This window comes from Phoenix dactylifera, chromosome 16 (assembly GCF_051530095.1).
Source record: "Phoenix dactylifera cultivar Ajwa chromosome 16, Ajwa_hap1_PhDact_Kaust_v1.1, whole genome shotgun sequence".
NCBI classification, from domain to species: Eukaryota; Viridiplantae; Streptophyta; class Magnoliopsida; order Arecales; family Arecaceae; genus Phoenix; species Phoenix dactylifera.
Genome location: NC_143205.1, coordinates 23,632,115 through 23,650,718, shown reverse-complemented (window position 1 = coordinate 23,650,718; position 18,604 = coordinate 23,632,115). Strand labels below are relative to the sequence as shown.

Here is an 18,604-nt window from a genome sequence, read left to right as displayed (position 1 = left end):
TGAACGGAAAAAGTATGCGAGGATGTGTGCGGGCGTGTGTTTAGTCCCATATCGGTTATTTGTTAGATGGATATTGAATACTTATATAAGATCAAAAAATCCAAATAATATATTTCGGCTAGTCATTTTAGATGTTGTTCTAGGTTGTGACCACCACCGCCATAACTAAAAATTGCTACCACCACCGTTCCTCAGCAACTCACCATTATTATGATAACCTCTACGGGTTCGTTTGGTTCGCGGGAAAAGAAGGGGGGAAGTGTGGTCAACGGGAAAGTAATGAAATGCCTCTTGTTTGGTTGGAGTTTTCAAAGGAGAGAGAAGAGAAAGTTGAATTCCCATGGGAATATGATTCCCACATTTTATGGGAAAGTCTTTCCCATGAGGCGAGAATTACTCCATTTTTACTTTTTCCCAAAAAATCCTTTCAGCATTAAAGAAGCATTAAAGAGGCATTAAAAACCTAATTTTTATTAAGGACATAATAGGAATTATATATAACTTTCCTAGGAAAGTGGATGGCCAACCAAACATAAGCACTTTGGAAATTTATCACTTTTCCATGGTCAACCAAATATGTCATACCACTATCTTTGACATATTATCTTTATTGCTACCACCAACATATTTTTGGTACTTCTATCATCATTATTGTCATTATCATAACCATGTTGCCATATCACCGACCCTTCTTTCGGTACCACCACTATTACCATCTTTTATTGTCTTGACTATTATCATTATCATCGTCTTGGTTGCCCCCATCATTTTTATATTTTAAAAAAAATTAACTATAACAAATAAATCTGTATATTTAAAATAAAAAATATTATAAAATTTTAATTTAAGAAATGACAAGTGATATCAAATAGAATATTAATGGGGCTGCGGCTTTATGGCGAAGTATGTTTTCCATGAAGCTAATGGGATTACCACTAAGGTGGTAGTCCAGTAGTAGCGTGGCCTTACTTCCAACCATGTAGTTCCGAGTTCGAAACGCACGGGCATCGATTAAATTATGGAGACCGGATGCTCCATGCTCAGACATGGGGTCTGGAAGGGCATATTGCCCTGTTAGTAATTTCGGTGGTGCCAGGTGTGACGTACCCACACGTGGTATTCGTGCCAGAGCCTAGAGGGGTAACCGAACCGGGCTCATGGATGGGAAGGGTATGAGTAAAATTGGCATGGTCATTTCTGCCCGCATCGAACATTCTCCTGGCGGGGTGGAGGCCTAATAGGGGCTGCTACGCGGGGGTGGGCTTGTCCCTTTCTCCCCCCTTCTTTTTTTCAGAAAAAAAAACTAATGGAGTTGCGGATTGGGTGGCTGTTTATGTAGCCAATTACTCTGGTAGTATACTGTGGGCTGGTGATGGGAAGTTGCCCCTGGTACTTCGAAGTATTTTATTTTTTGATTTTATTGGTTGCATCCGTGCTCGTCAAATATGGTTTATCCGTCTTAGCCAAAATAAAAATAATAATAATAATAAAATAATAATATTCGTGGTCTGCGCGTCTGATTATTAGAATATTCTGCACAAGCCATAGAACGCCTAGCTCTTTTATTCGTTCCCAACTCCCACGGAAGGGTCCACATCCCGGTCCATAACGCGACGGATAACTTGGTACATACCAGGCGCTCCCTCGTAGAATAGGCTAGCCACAGAAACTAGCTAGTCGGGATAATGTTGATGGGTCCAACGATTGGACGGTCCAGATCTCATCGGGCCCAGGAGCTGCCCGCCTCTTCTCCGAAGCCCGCAGAGCTCTGGCCACCACGGCATTTTAAGTCCTTCCCCCGTCGTCTTTCGGCGACGGTGGAAGGAGAGCCCGAGGAGGTGGAGTTTTCCAAACAAGGTAGGAATGAACTTCCATTTACCTTATCTTCGAAACACTAGCCCGAAAGATTTCTTTGCAGATTTCCTCCGAGAAACCTAGGGTTTCCATTCTCGATTCAGCGTGCGTCGGAGAAATCTAGGTTTTTTATTTTTACGTTCTTCTTGGATTTTAATATCCATCCGTATTGGAAGGAGAGCCCGAGGAGGTGGAGTTTTCCAAACAAGGTAGGAATGAACTTCCATTTACCTTATCTTCGAAACACTAGCCCGAAAGATTTCTTTGCAGATTTCCTCCGAGAAACCTAGGGTTTCCATTCTCGATTCAGCGTGCGTCGGAGAAATCTAGGTTTTTTATTTTTACGTTCTTCTTGGATTTTAATATCCATCCGTATTATACGGTTTCAGGGCCTTCTGTTTCGCTGGATCGCATCAAACGTGGATGAGGGAACAAGCTGGCATCATCGCTAGTTGAGTGTAAGATTTTCTTTATTTTTTGATTTATTGGTTTCTTGATTTCAAGATTATTAGCAATGGCTGGACGAGCAAGCTAGGAAATTAAGGTTTTCATCGGATGTGATTTCATTTTTCTATTGTATTCCGGTTTTGTGCTTCAAAATTTTATGTGCATCGCTTTGAATACGGCCATGGATATTGTGCGAATGATTCAGCTATTCTGTAACCAGGAATTACAGAGAATGCACCAGGGATTGTGAACTGCCCTTGTTTACAGTATAACTTGTGTGTCTTTTGTATTGTTAAGAAGCACGTGGTCTCTGTGGTTCTTTTAGTTTCTTAGGGCTCCAAAAGTTCTGGCCTGAACCAAGCAATGGGTTGTTTGAGCTTGGCTTGGATGCTTGGGTAAGAAGGCATGCAAACTTGGGCTTAGGCTTGGACAAGTCTTGTTAGGGAGCAAGCTGAGAATGAACCCAACCTTGATATACCTAATCGCCTATAAACATATTCGAGATTTTTTTTTTTTAAAATAAAAGGGAATACAACTTACCACATAGACCAATCCAAAATATATTCATTGCAGCACATCAGAAAACCCATACAATTTGCAACATTGACATAAGACTCACTTATCAATATTCCCTTGTCAATGAGCCTGTTAAGGGTGAGCTGGCAACTTTTCAGGATTGGATCATTCATAAGACAAACCTAAAATTGCAGCTTGAGTAACTGGTTCATTTGAGGCCCTAAAATTGTTAAGTAAATCATGGTGCTCTTCTTTATTGATTGAAACATCATTCTTAATAGCGAAATACCTAACCATTATTGGAAACAATTAGGGTTTGGATAAATTCTGTTGATCTAATGCTGAAAAACATAATATTGGATCTTCTTTTTGGGGTGGTGGCGGTGGTTTGGGGTGGGGTATGTTCAACCATCCTTCCAAGAAACTACAATTGCTTTGATATGCTTTGATGTGTAAATTGACGTGTTAAATGGGGCTTGATTCCAATTTTAGTTTTTTGGATTCATTTAAGCTGTAGCTGACTTCCATCCGTATGATGCAGAAAATGATCTGGCGTCGGGTCCAATTTGCCCTTTAATGATGTGATGAAATGCGTTGAATAAAACATTTGAATTTTAAATGGCGGATTGTGCTGTTATGCCATTGCATGCCCATCTACAAATGGATAGGATTTGGTCCAAAAGTGTTCTCTTCGTGCCTAAAAAAGCTTATGCAAGGATATCATGGAGGTGAGTTTGCTTTCATTGTGAGTTTGCTTTCATTTATTTTTTTATTCACTTTCATGCATGTTTGCGTTTTTTGTTGTGCACGGTAGAAAGGCATTTTTCTTGTTTCTCTTACCTCTTTCGTAGTTGGGGCGTTCTGCCATGTATATATGGCATTTATTCATCAGGCAAATAAGTGTAGCCTTTATGAGAAAACCATTTGTAATCTGATAATACATACTTTCAAGGAATTTGAGAAATTTGAAGCACTTTCCTCAGTTATTTTACATTTTAGTGATATGATTGCTTAGATGGATTAATCCTTGTACAGGAATTACTTATTTATGAAAAGTAATCTTGTTTCTCGATTTCAATCACCCAAAGTTCATGTGGATGGTGCTTCTTTTCGCATAGCATTAGAAGGAAGCCAGTGCATGAAGAAGAGTTTCTGTAAGTGTTGTTGCTTTGGGTCTTTGACAAATCCTGAGGGTGCAGTACCATCGAATTGGGTGTCTGTTGTCGACCAAATGCTTCTAATGGTCAGTATAGTCTTTGCACATCTGGCTGGGGTAATACCCGGCAGGAGGGCATACATTGGCATGAATAATAACACTACAAGTCAACATCATGATGCTGCAAGCTCGACCAATTATGGTAGGTAAGAGTAGGCCACTCAAAATTTTGTAAGTGTATTAGGTGCCATATTCATCACATTTCTCAAAATAAATACTCCATGCTCATAATGAGCTTATCCTTTTGTGGTCGATATGGATACATTGTTTCTTTGGCAGGTCTACAGAGTCCAATATGAATGATCCTTGGATTGAAGTAAAAGAGAAACTTATGGATGCTTTGACTGCTATTGAACATGATGGAAGGATGGAGAACAGAGCAGCTGAACATGAAAATGAAAGCAAAATGCATCCCTTGAATATCTTTGCTGTTGATAAAGGTCCCAGACTGCGGTTGCTTTGGGTTACTTTACAGCAACTTCAAAAAGAGGCAGGCACTGACTTTTAGTTTCCTTTTATATATTTGATCGCATTGCATACTCGTATAGAGTTGCATAATCTTATATTATGGCCTGTCTTTCATGCTCTAAAGGAATTGAGCCAGCTGCCTCTCAAAATATTTTGGATCATAACCCCCCCCCCCCCCCCCACCCCGCCCACCCCCAAAAGAAAAAAAAACAGTGGGTTCCTGGACTCTTGAGGAGAGTATATCCTACATTTTTGTCAAGGACCAAGCAGAAGGAGTAATATGTAAAGAGAATGTGTTTATAAATATGCACTAAGCTTTTTCGAAGATGCACTCAATTATATGTCTTTCCAACCAATGCATTCGAAAACAACGGTTGGGTGGGTTTTTTTCTTGTCAATTCCAGGGGCATCATGTCAGTATTGATCTGCTTATGTCACTCTCTTCCTGGGATCTCTCTCCAACTAATACCCATCCCTGTTGCCATAAAGAACTAAATGTTTATTTGTCAATTTGCATTGCAAAACAACATTTGGGTGGGCTTTTTTTTTTTCTTGTCGACTCCAAGGGCATCATTTCAGTACTTACGAGCTTACGACACTCTCTTCCTTGGATCTCTTTGCAACCAATACCCATCCCCAGTGCGGCAAGAACTAGGTGTTTAGTTTTCAATTTGCTAATTAATTTTATTTAGACAACCATTCAATTATATCTTCTTCCAACCAATCCTTCTCAAAACAACAATTTTCTTCCTCGTTTACATTAGAGTCATCCTTATTTTCTTGTGTCAACCTCTTTGTAGGATCTTTCTCTGGCTAATAACCCTCCGGCAATGCCACAAAGAACTAGGCATCTTTGCTGTTTTATCAAGTGGATTGTTTATGGGTCAACAAGTTCAACCACTAGCAAGTAGGGGTTGGAAAGTCTTGACAAATTGGCAACTTAGATCAAGTTGGATAAACTCTCACTGGTTGTTGTTGATGGTAATTTCCTTCCCATTTATCCGTGATACATAAAGCAAGCAAGTGACTAACTCCTAGAAGTCATCCCCCAAAGTGGATAGTATGGCTGAAAGCGGGTCGGATTATATCTGACCATATCCGTTTCCGTATCCGATTCGGGTCGGATTCAGATGCTGTTTTTTTGGTCCAATCGGTTTCGGATATGGATTCGGATATTCAGTTCAAAAATCTTTCAGATACAGATGCGAATACACCTGATTTTTTCGGATTCGGATCCGGATTCGGATATCCGTATAACAAGGATAAGTAAAATCAAGTATAAGTTAAGCTAAATCAGAGAACCAATTTAAATGATTAGCTAAACCTAAACTAAAAAGAATCTAGATATTGGATGATCGTTACTTAATATAATAACCCAAATACAGAATACCCGAGTCGAATAAAATCTTTCGAATCATCTCGCATGCCTGAAAGGCTCAAATCTCTCATTTGTCTATTTCGTCCCTCTTTTTTTTTGTCGTCTTTAAGCAACTAGGATTTCAAAGATTTTGTTTACTTCCTAGTTTCCATCTGGTGATTGCAACCGTCGACAGTCGTGAGACGCCTTGGAGGCGCTATAGATCTCGTCTACTTCGATGTCGAGCAACCTTGAGTAGTATATCCTTTATGAAGTTATTAGGTTTATTGTTGATAAATGCTTGTTAAAATTATATTTTTTATTTTTTTTTGATCATATATTTATTGCTAGTTTTCATCATTGAATTTTGCTCATATTTGATTAATATTCGAAAAAGTATCCAATATATATCCGTATTCGAATAAAAAAATATGGATATGTTTAATATCCGTTCTGTGTTTATAACAAATATGGATATGCTTAATATCCGATTTGTATCCGTATCCATTTAGAACAAATGTGAATATTAATTTTGATATCCATTTAATATCCGTATCAGTATCTATATTCGTTAAAAAATATAGATACAAATATGTATATATCAATATCTGATCCATATTCGATCTGTTTTCAACCCGAGTGGATAGAGTCATGATAAACTACTTGGGCAATTTCTTATCGTCATCTTCAATTACAACAAAGAAATTGAGCTTCTGTAAAGAAACAATTTTCGTGATGATCATCGATACTTCTTTCGGGATAGTAGATCATCAATTGCAATGAGTCTGATCATAACTTCCTTTTTATTTAGAACTCAAGATTCATGATATTTGTCTAGATGACTGTTTTGTGGAGGATCATCATTGTGGATAACCTTGGCAATAGAAGAACAGAAATTGATGCATGTCTTTGCCTTCTTGAAGATGAGATATTATGAGCTCTTATGCCTCTTTGTTGTTATTTATTTGGGTTGTTTGTTGCCATGTCCTTGTTGCAACCAACGAAAAATATTGGAGTTAGGCTTCATTCTCTTCCATATGTATTACATACTATGATTATCTCTTAAGAGTTGAATTAGATATATGATTGCTAAGTTCTAACTGCTGTTCTACATGCTTTTATGATAGCATTTATGACTGGGATGTTATGCATTTGTTTCAGAAGCTTAAGGATTTAACCAGTAATAAATTTAATTTCTGACAATTAATACATTATAGAGGTTTCTAAAAGAATGTCTATATCCAAGTCATAACGCGTTGTTGGTCTGTCTAGTTTCACAATTTTGTTCCTAGAAATCGTATTTGGGTTTTTGCATTCTGGTTATTCCGACTGCTTCTTAATCTACAAAATGGTCAAAAAAAAATTGTAAAGATTGCATCGCGAAAATCATTAATTTTTAGGTTCTCTTCCAATGATTTGTGAATGTTTGTGAGTGCCTAAATAGTTCCATAACCTCAAGGATTACAAAAAACTAAATATGTGTTATTCTTTTTCTCTAGAAGCATCAATTTTCTTAGTGTCATGTAAACATTTGCCATCTGCCTGAAGATGCCATGATTTTATTCAGGTCCATCATATCTCACAAACCCATGAGTCTGTTAGCCGGGATATCTGGCTACTTGTTGCCTTGGAAGTCATAAAAGGAGCAATCCAACCGGTGTACATAAAATGGCTCGAGGAGGAACTGACCCTGGAAATTGGACAACCTGATACGGTACCCGTGAACTTTCAGAATGTTTGTTATTTGTCTTTTAACTTTCTGCTGACTTGTTAAAATGTGCATTCCTGTTTCAGAAGCTTACTGATAGAATGCTCGGGAAGTTAAATGGAGCTGATAGAATCTTACAGAATATTAGTAGATCGGGGAAGGCTGAACTCTATGCTGACTTGCTGTTCTTCCTTAGATTTGGTTCTCTCAGGTATCATGAAAACCTCTACATTTCTTATCGCTATATATCTGAAGTATGCATGACCTAGAACCAGCATGTTTCAATGTCCTAATATACTACTGCCTCACAAGTCAAGTTCTGTAAACTTATTGTTTAGGATTCTGTAATTTCTGAATCAAGAACTGACAAATTGTCACTCAGTGAATTTAATAATGGATAACCTTTAACATTACTTCTCACGATTTAATAAACTTCAGAATTTTACCTACTATTAAAGAAGTATGACCACCGAATTGTTGTCAATAACTTAAATAGCTTTTTGTGGTTTTCTACCTGACTGCTTAAAAGGAACATGTACTGCAATAAAAGAATGAAGGGGTTTATCATTTTTGTAATGTGTCTATAAAATTCAACATTCCTACTGCTCTATTCTTCTCAGCAATCAATTAACTTGTACATTCTTGTTATGCAAATTCTATGCCAGGGTGTCGTTAAATCAGTGAATATTAAATTTGGATTCTTCTTACATAGAAAATATCTGCATGTTAGATTTCATACATAATTATGCCATTTGGAAATATATGCGCATGTGAAGTGTACACCAATATGAAAATAATATTTTCCATCTTCTGATACCAGAAATGGATGCTGTTACGACAATAGACTTCTGACTCGACATGGAGTTGACATTCTGGAAGATCTGGTGATTCTGTTAGCAGATGAAATTGCAAGCATTTATCTTGAACTGATTTCTATTGACTGTGATATGTCCAGTGAGATGAATGGCTTGGGCTTAACTTTGTGTTCTCTGTCTACCAGATCGCTTCAAAGACTAAGAAATGAGGTAAGGTGACTAAAATGCTTTCTTAGCAAATTTTGCTATCAATTTACTTGTTGAACTGATGTATGACAACTTTGATCCTGGATTTTGAGTCTTATAGATCTGTGACATTGTCATGCAGGTCTTTGGTAAGATTCGTTCTATGCTGTGCATCATTAATGATGTACATGGTGACTTATCCATTTCTAATCATTTGGAAACTTGTTGCCAATATATATACATTGCTGATGTATATACTGCAATATATACAACAAAGACTACTGCAAAATATACACAACGATTTATCAACAATCCCATAATCTGATGCGAGCATTATAGGTAGGTGACTTCTTCTATGGGTGAAGAGAGAAAAAAGAACATAAAAAATTCACAGTAGTTATTAGGACAAGGTTCATCATCTCTACTACCTGGTAGATAGAGTGGAAGAAGGATGAAATTGTGTCAGCTTATACATTAAACCAAAGCTTTCATCTGGAGCAAAACAAAGCAGTATTCTCATATAAGATAGTGCTGATTTAATTGATTTATTCACCAAAATGAATTGTTCTAACTTATCTATAGTTAGTCTTTGTTTTTTCCCTTATTTTTACAGTCTCTTTTTGTAGTTTTCGTTATTTACATTTGCCAAACTTAAGAGGCAAAAGAAAGAAAGAAGCAGTCGTATGAGGAGGTGACTTATCACCGATCAGTGCAGCAGAGCAATCTGCTTGAGTGCTATATCTCCTTCTGTCATATACAGGATATCGATGGTCCTGATTAGTTACTTTATGAATTGTGTGAAACAGTTACTGTCTTGTTGCTTTATGGAATAGTTGGTCTCTTTTATTTGGCCTGTTACACAATTGTGGTAGCTTTTGCCATGTACATAATAGGACATCTGCACTCACGGACATATGCATGATGTCATGGATGTTGCAAGCAGGTTAGCAGGAAACTTGCACATTCTTTAGGTTGATGTATCTTTTAATTTGATATTCACTGACTAATCTCTCATCTTGGTTTACAGGTGGTATTGAACCAGTGGCTTCAGCAAAACTTCAAGTCGGTTGTCACAATGTATGAGGACCGATTTGAGTTAGTAGTCTTCAGCAGGAAACAGCTAGAGGACTCAGTGGACAGTCGACATGAGAAGATTATTTGGTGGAAGAAGTTTGCTTTCAGAAAGTCAACAAGACCATCCTTATTGCATCATGTCCAGATCAACCCATTTTCCTTGCCTGTCAAACGAACCAAGGAGTTGAGAGCCTTGACTGGATGGTACTGTTATTCGCTAGTGCAGTTCTTATTGAATGTTTTGGTCATGTTAACTTAATCATTCAAACCAAAATTTTCAGCATGCCTTTTCAATTGAATTGGCATTTACCTGTGTTTTTCAGAGTCTACATATGGTTATTTCATCTCAAAATCCAAGCTAAATGATGGGGCATGGTTACCTTCCATACTACTAAGAACCATCTTTAACCATTGCTTTATGGGGTACTGATGGGTGATTATTTATTTACGGCCTGTCTAAGGGCCTCAATCACCCGACAACTTGTGGCTGATTGGTTCTTAATTCTAAAAGCTTTTTAACTCCTGCGGAACTGATTTATATAAGTGGGTATCTTTTACTAAGCTAAACCAGTCTTGTTCAGATATATTCGGACAATTATATGACAGAAGGTTTTGATGTTCTTGCAGGAGGTACTACTTTAGCTTGTATCTGGAGTTCTCAGATATCACAATGCCTTTTGCTAGAGCTGTTTTTAGCAAGATTAGGGGTGCTGTTTCTTTCTTCCTAATGTGTATGATTGGAAGGTCTTTAGGACTTATTTTTAACGGGATAAGGCAGTCCTTGGGCTGGAGGTAAGATGTCTTTGTTTCGGTTTTCCTTTATTTGTCACCATTTATTGACATCTTTTTTTTCCTGAAACTATGGGGAAAGAATGATGCATGACACTTGGAAGTTAAACTTGTTTTCTTCTATTACCCGCAAAATATAAATATTTTAGAAGCAAATGAATTTTTTTGAGCAAGCACCTTTTGATTGATAAAGGCTTTTCTTCTGTTTTTTATGTTTTAACTTTCTACTGCAACTACCTCTTCTATTTGTTGATCTTCTTGAAGGATTATAACTTTCCAAGAAATTGATAGTTCACTGCTGTTTGGTACTAGAAATTCTTCTGATATCCGTTCAATGTATACTAGACCTTGTTTCTATCTTTTCTCATTGTATGTTAGTTTTTTAGTTGTTTTGAGAAACTTGAGGTGAAATTGATTGTGATTAGGTAAAGATTGAGTCCAGAAATTCTTCTGATATCTGTTCAATGTATACTAGACCTTGTTTCGATATTTTCTCATTGTATGTTTAGTTTTTTAGTTGTTTTGAGAAATTTGAGGTGAAATTGATTGTGATTAGGTAAAGATTGAGTCCAGAGCTTCAGGATGAAGATGAGTGAGCCGTGATGTTTGTTGTGAGGGCTAACCACAATTATAAACTGAATTCCAAGTATTAGAACCTTTATTTTTTCTCGAAAAAAAAAAAGTATATATGGAGAACCGTTACTGCATGTAAAAGAGATGCAGTTTAATATTTATCATCACTCAGATTTTGAAAACAAATAAATTTGCGTTAATACAATATGAGAGACAAAATGAACAGTTGAAAGAGGCTCTCATTAATGAATTCGCCTATTTGTTAGCTTTGCTTGCCATTCCAAGCTTTAGTCCCCAGAAAGTTACATGAGCAGATGAGATGGGCCTTCAGAAAACCTTAAAAACAAAGCCGAGTCATTGACATCTCACCAAAATTATTATTTTAATTATACTACCTATCAGCTGCCTGTTTGCAGCCCAACCCCCTGCACAGAGAACGCCTTTCCAAGTTCAGCTTCCATCATGAAAAGAAATAAGCCTTTTTCTCTCCTAATAATCAAATTTATGCAACAGAAGATAAGATGATGATTTCTTGGAATCCAAGGTGAGGACATGCAATCTTGTGCATGTGATATAGCGATAGGTCCCTCGAATAATTTTGTAGCAAGTTAGCTGTCATGGTGCCCCTTTTATCGTACTGGAACATAGAATCCTGCATGGATCTTGTCCTTTTGTATTGGCTGATACGATCTGTGTATGGTAACTCGTAAGCAGCTGTTAATGGCAACTATGGATGAAATCCCATTTAGCATAATCTTAAAATTACAAGAGGAACTGTGGTAGAATCCCACTAGATGATGATATGGATGGGGGGAAGAAACCCACTAGATGATGAAATGGGAAAAAAAAAAAAATCTAATTCATAAAATCGAAAATAACTCTGTCCATGGAAAACATATAAAAAAAGGGAGCCTAATCAATGCAGGTTGGCGCATCTTCATGATGCTTGCGTTGCAAGAGGTTGCGAGGTCCAGGATTCAAATTCAAAGGGTGACGTTCGCCCACCATACATTGAGAGAGAGAGAGAGAGAGAGCTACCAATTAATGATGTCTTGCCTGACTTCACTCTCTTTGCAATCCGGTGCCTTCGCTCGACATCTAGTGCCATCGGCCGAGAAAGTCCAACCTTGGGTCTCCCTTATTGAGGTTGTTTACCCCCTGAAGAGTTCCCGCAGGTTGGAGGTGCATTTTCTTTTGGCTGTAATATTGGTTGGATAGGGAGAGCTGAAGGGAGTAGAAAGTAATGATACTATAGTAGAAAGCCTGCAGCATGCATAGGAAAGCAAGACGTTTTGCATGTTGGCTAGTAATACTAATGCTTCTCTCTGTAAATGAACTTTAAAAAGCAAAAAGTATAATTCCTTATCATTGTCGTAAGAAATAAAACTATCTCATCGATCAGCCTCTTCTGAAAAGCCCCCCCTGGGGTTCTGCTTTCTTTTCCGACCATGATAGCCCGTTGGTGTTGGTGAATGAATATCTCTCTGTCGAACCTTCGAGCGCCATTATGCGAGGCCAGAGCATGATTGTTATCTCATCCTTCACTTGTGGTTCCTTGCTCAATTATCAATTACAGTCCTAGTCACCTCAAGATGTGACTTGATATTCCATTATAAAAAAAAGGAACCTTTGAAATTTCTTGGGAGAGCCAAAAGTACCGAAGATCGCATCGTTTTCCCTTTCCCACCAGGATATTGGCTTGGGAGCCCGAGGAGCATGATTGAAGCCATACCGACGCCCCCCCCAGGACAGCAGACGCTCTGATCGGAACAATACTCTTTCGATTTATCTCGAATAAAAATTGCAAGCCTCCATGCTTTCCATCATATGGGCGGCATTTGCTCCGGGAATGAAGCAGGCACGAGACTTATTCCGAACCTAAGCCTTACGCCTGCCAAACGGAAACGGCATTGGAAAAATGGGAAGGAATGGTAATTCTAGTCCGTCCTGCTTATACCGAGAATAACTACTCCAGGGGAAGGCTACGATGACTTGTATCTAGCATAAAGCCCTCATTTATTCCAGCCTCTTTTTAGCCAAAAAAAAAAGAAAGAAAAAATCACTGATGGAATAACTACTCCGACGCGAACACTATTTTCTTTTCTACTTTTTCTTTTTCCAGAACCAGAAGCGGCCATTAGGTACAACTTTTCTGTTCGAACTATTTACCCAACTGGTTGGGTGTGGGGGCTCCCATACACCCCATTGTGGAGACAAGTCTGGGATTTCACAGCAGCCCGTAGAGTAGGATGCCTTGCTTTACCTTGTCTTTGGAAAAGCATGCCAGATCTCCCTCATCATCTTTTATGCGTAGGGTTATGTCACAAGTCCAAACAGCAGATATCTTCAGCAGCCACCCAACCGAGAAAAAGCTCTCCTATTGTGTCTTTACATGGAGGCCCTTCCCCAACCTTAGGTGCAAAATCCATCAAATGCTTTAGCTGCTTATTAGTTACACCTTCGCTGCGATCCCACTTAATACTGGCTTGCACTGAAATGATAAGCTAGTTTCTAACTAAGAATCACTATTTGAACTTCCAAGTCCGACCTATTCACGTCATGCATGATCGGTCCATTTCTGTCTCATGGTAAACTATATTTTTGTTTGATGGATTGATGTCAACCCTTTAGATATATTAACCTTTGTTGGTTGGTCTAGTCTGATTAAAGTATGAACAGTTTGTGCAAAACCTGGACCCTTTTGAAAGATTACGAGAATATCATTTGCATGATCCAAGCCATGAGTCCAGATTTTTTCGGTTTTTCTTAGGGTCCCAACCAATGGGACTTAGGTTGCAGGTCCATCCTGTACCCTTACCGCTTCACAGCGCTGAATCCAAACAAAGGCTAATTTCACCGAATTTGAGTACCCCAACAGTCAGAAGTAACCAATATTTGCTCTTGAAGAATGATTTTCTTGCAAATCTTTTATGAATGGTTTCTGTGAACTTTTTCTTTTCTAATAACGGCTGGCTGGCTTTGCTTTCCTCCTCATAAAAAAAAAAAAAAACAAAAATTTGCTGAAGAATGATACCATTATTTAAATCGTGATGCTTTTAATGCTGGTCTTTATTTCGAGCGAATCATAGCTTTTTGATCTCCACCCTGCAACAAATCATTTCGCAAGCAATCCTTCGAGTTGTTTGTACCTCAAATTAGCATTCCATCTTTTATGGTGATGATGTTGATGGTGATGGTCGTCAATCTTGTGGAAAGATAGGCTATAAGAGTCTTGGATTCTTTTCCACAATTCAACGACAGGCTCCCTGCCACACCGCCGGAGGCGCACAACGTTTTAAGAAAACAAGGTGGCACATGTCATCTCATTTAATGAATCTTAACAACCCGTCCATTAGGAGGTAGATAAAGTAAGGAGTAGCCATGTAACAGCTCCATCCCCATTCAATGATTCTTCTGTCATATTTTGAATTCAACTAGTAAGGTTTGGCCTTTTCCGCTTATCTTTACATGTGTTCTTCTGTTCCTCGGGCCTCCTTTCCTCTCTCATTCGAAGGCTTTCCTCACTTCGTTGGCTCGAGTGGTTCATGGATACTGGTCTCTTGTGGGCTCTTCGGGTGGGAGTTTCAGGTCTTCAGGCTGAAATCTGCATGGCAATCGACCAAAGCCTTCTTAGGAGATCAAATCTGCTACGCTTATGGTTCCTCTGCCTCTTTCTACTGCCCTTGGCTCGGCCAGCTGATCAGCTGAAGATCTCCATGGCCCCAGCTCTCTCTACCCGGCGGCTTCTCTTCCATTCTGCATCCCAAACCACCAAGTTGCATCCACAGCAGGTTGGCGTCCCATCTTCCCAGTTTGAAGAGAGCAAGCATGAAGTCCCCAGCGGCCCAAACCCCGTCTCCAATAGGTAGCTTCATTGGCATGGCCGCCAATACTTGCTTCTCGCTAGAAACACTGCTGCCATTTTGATCACTTGTACTACGGTCGCTAATCAAACTTAACGTGTGTTTTGTGTGTGTGTGTGTGTGTAATAGTCAGCACCTTCTTCTTCACCCAACAATGTATATATGAATAATCGCCATACATCCTTTTCTTCTTTCACTGAGAGGGAGCTCTTAGGGAACATCAGTGTGCAAAAATCCATGTCTAATATGCCTGTATGCGTATCTATGAATAGATTAGATGCGTTGTGTAGACTGAGAAATCATGCTCGTCAATCTTGATTCACATACCTGAGAATACGGATGGACTGAAGATTCAGCTGTCTAGAACCTTCAAACAGTGAATCAGCTCAAGGCTTATTTTGTTTGAAAATGCTAGTTTGAGGCCAAGCAGTGAAAATATAAGAAAGCTTTATAAAATCGAGATTTTTTTTTTCCTTTTTGTATTGTCAGTGATGTAAATTGTAATCAAGGCAGGGGATTTTGACTTAAAATTATCACCATAGATTTAGCATAAAGTGTGCGCCTTGGTGCAACGGTAAGGTTGCTCTATTTTGATCCGAGCGTGATGATCCGACATATGAAACAGCTTTTCCACACACAGACAAAACTGTATATATCTGACCCTCGAATGTCCTTTTACCATAGATTTCGGATCTAGCTACAGTCCCATCAATTATGGCTATTATCTCACTAACTAAGCAAGTATATAGAATGTCCCAATATTTCCTAAGACCATATAATTTTCTCAGAGGAGCACTGCTTGCTGTGAGATTATTTTGGAAAAAAGACATTGAGAAGGAAAATTGAAGAAAAAGATGGTTCCCATGACTCTAGTTTTGCAGCATGAGATGCCCGTACTCCCCTCTATGCTTGCTTGGATAGGGACCAAACCTGGCAAACATTGTCCACTGTCGTCAGATCTGAGCAAAATGACTTACGGCAATCCATTGGGTTGCTTTGTCTTCGGATCCAAGGTGCCTGAAAACTATGGCTATGAGTTGGTATTTACTCATGTAAGGAAATTCACAGAACTAAAGAGTGATTTACTGATTTGTATTCTTGTTCACGGGAACATGATAATGCTAGATTGATGCATTAAGCTAACGGGATGTTGTCTTTGCTCTCAATGGTGAGAATCTACGTGTATACACAGCCACTTCGACTCGATATCATTTACCACTGAGTCTACCAATACCATAACTTGTATAGATCTATAAAGAGGTGGGAAATATGTGCAGAATTAGTAGTGATGGATAAAATAAACCACCACAGTAAAGTTGGTTGGTGAGTTTAGTAGGAAGGAGATCATCCCTTGCTGAGCCAGATGCTCTGTTACATTACGTCTTCAATGTCAGATGTCAGAGGTGAGAGCATCTTCAAACCTCAGCAGGCAAGCAATTAACAGACATGCAGCATGAAAGGGCAGCTAGTTATCAAAAGAGAACTACTAGTCCTGCTGCAGTTCTCTCTCTTTCTTTTGTTTGTTTCAATGTTGCCATCTCTTGCAGCTCGGATCATCTCTACACATGAACTTCTTGTTGGAATATTTCAAAATTCCGAGTCTGCCCTTCTCTCTCTTTTGTCTTTTTGTCTAGTGTACTTTCTTTAGTCCCACATTGGAAAGGAACAAAACTCAAAAGATCTTTATATAGTATTCAACATTTTAACTTGGTGAAGCAAAGAAAGAAAGTAGCCCACGCGCGCATGAGCCCAATGGAGGTCCAAGCCAAAATTGGCGAATCCGATCCGGAAACGTTTAACCGGGCGCGTTGCGATTATCACGCGCAGGGGGACCCAAAACAGCTCTTTGGTTATCTCTTTAAAAACACCTCTTTCATAAAACGACGTGTCTTTTAAATACGCCTCTTCATTTCTTTTTAAACCCTATCAGATCCGATAGAGTAATCTAATCTAACCTATCCTCTCTCTGTTTCCGAAAGCCTCTCTGTTTCTTGTTCCCGAGAAGAGTCTCCCTGTTTTCTTCTCTGTTGTCATTCCAAGAGCGCGGTTCTGGGCTGTTCGACCGTCACTTCATCTGCGAGTGTACGCTTGGAGTGATCCAGTTGTTGTATCCTGGAGGATAGGCCGCCATTACCTGCTACACCGAGATTCAATCTCCGAGGGGCGCGATCTATTCTTAAGGACAGTGAAATCACGCCTCAACTGATAAGTTCTTCCTTCTTTCATCTATTATTTTTCTTACACTTCTCACACCTTAACCGTTCATTGTCCTTTGCAGCATCCAAATGAAGCTTTGGGGTTAGGTGTTGTTGGGGCAGGGGTAAAACACTGAATGAGAAAATTTAACATCAACAATAGTCATGTTCTCACCTCATGTTAGTTGGAAAAATAGTCGACCTGTTACCATATAGCAGTAGCTGTGCATCTCAGACTGTCAGACATGGCACGTCATAAATGAGAGAAGTACTGGTATCTCATCCCCAGTAAAATTTCATCCAGTATGATGCATAATCACTCTATCTTCAATAATTCACTGAAACACAAATAATTGCATTCTCGATCCATATTCGAAAGCACGGTACGATGCGTAACATACCATACCAATTCGGTATCAATATCGATACTGTGCTAGTGTGGCACTGATATGGTCTGGTACCGCGACGGCGAACTTTGTTCGAAAGGGTAATCCAAGAGAATGAGGCTCCTGTATAGCTCCAAGAATAATCGCAATATTTTCTGCAAATGAGATAAGGAGCGCAATTTACCAGTCTCCACAGTGTTTTCAGGATGTCAGGTTTTTTAATGGTGAAGATGGGAATAAAAGAGTTCTGCCAGGATCTGAAGAAAAGAATAAGAGGCAGGCATCCTCTTGTAACTCTGGTTTACATCAATTTACTACTGACCATATTGTATGGAGTTCTAATTTTTAAACAGCCATGCAAAAAATTTAACAAGAAACTGAAGAGAAATCTTCAGTCAATGAAGTGATTCAGAGTAAATAGCTTTACAAACTAGAGACATGAATTCGCAATTCTTTGACTACCAGTCAAGATCCACCCCCCCCCCCCCCCCCCCCCCAACCCCACCCCCGGGTTTTTCCCAATGGAAATTCCATGTCTTTAGATTGACATACAGTTTAATGGAGCTTCTGCCCTTTACAGTTAGATGTGAGAATGGTTCAACAAAGTACAAAGCATGGTACGCCGGGCATTTCATATTGTACTGGTTCGGTACCGGTATCTGATACGGGAGGTGTTGATATCTGATATGCCAAAAAAATTTCATACCATACCATACCGTACGGATATTGTACTAGTATAGTACTGATACGGAGTTTGATACTAAGACGGCGAATCTTGGTTCGAATCTCTATATGTGGATATTAAGTTTATTTGCTGTTTACTCTGCGTAAGAGACCCCAGTTACTGCCCCTCCACACCGCCCCGGGCCCCTTCTGAGATGGACGCAACAAGCTTATCAATGTTTTGACTGAACACCTCAATTTCTTCCCTGGATCAACATATAAAATCTGGATTAACATATATTTGGATGTACATTTTCTCGTAATAATATTCGTCCATTCGGTTTCTTATCATGGAAATGCATAAGAGCTCACAGGAGATACATTGGTTAATAAAAAAAATAGAAAAATATTATCATCTCTTCCCTCTTCTAACTCTATTGCAACATGAGAAAGAACTGGTTTTACTGTCACAAAAACCTCCTTAAAATGCAATA

The 18,604-nt window shown here is 38.9% G+C and overlaps 1 protein-coding gene across 15 annotated transcripts; it reads left to right on the top strand.

The window, feature by feature from the left end:
* The first annotated feature begins 1,634 nt into the window (after nucleotides 1-1,634).
* Nucleotides 1,635-10,586, top strand: LOC103696383 (phosphoglycolate phosphatase). Of its 15 annotated transcripts, XR_016398773.1 has the most exons (12): nucleotides 1,659-2,063; nucleotides 2,244-2,312; nucleotides 3,359-3,545; nucleotides 3,853-4,179; nucleotides 4,313-4,523; nucleotides 7,426-7,572; nucleotides 7,653-7,777; nucleotides 8,387-8,591; nucleotides 8,710-8,906; nucleotides 9,595-9,845; nucleotides 9,965-10,184; nucleotides 10,269-10,586. XR_016398773.1 is itself a non-coding variant. In XM_089927952.1 (10 exons), exons 3-10 carry the CDS (start codon nucleotides 3,436-3,438, stop codon nucleotides 10,435-10,437), a joined length of 1,545 nt encoding a protein of 514 aa, XP_089784078.1. In that variant the 5' UTR covers nucleotides 1,635-2,063; nucleotides 2,244-2,312; nucleotides 3,359-3,435; the 3' UTR covers nucleotides 10,438-10,586. The 15 variants fall into 15 exon arrangements, 4 of the variants coding, with proteins under 4 accessions (XP_089784078.1, XP_008776217.3, XP_008776216.3 ...); XR_015974106.2 differs by lacking the exon at nucleotides 8,710-8,906 and having other exon boundaries at nucleotides 1,659-1,857; nucleotides 3,936-4,179; XR_602394.6 differs by lacking the exon at nucleotides 8,710-8,906 and having other exon boundaries at nucleotides 1,659-1,857.
* Nucleotides 10,587-18,604: the final 8,018 nt, after the last annotated feature.

Bases quoted from the DNA above. Each gene is read 5' to 3' on its own strand.
- LOC103696383 (XM_089927952.1), top strand. From the start codon at position 3,436: ATGGCGGATTGTGCTGTTATGCCATTGCATGCCCATCTACAAATGGAT. The intron at 4,180-4,312 runs GTAAGAGTAGGC...TTTCTTTGGCAG, and splicing joins AGCTCGACCAATTATGGTAG to GTCTACAGAGTCCAATATGA. The intron at 7,778-8,386 runs GTATCATGAAAA...TTCTGATACCAG, and splicing joins CTTAGATTTGGTTCTCTCAG to AAATGGATGCTGTTACGACA.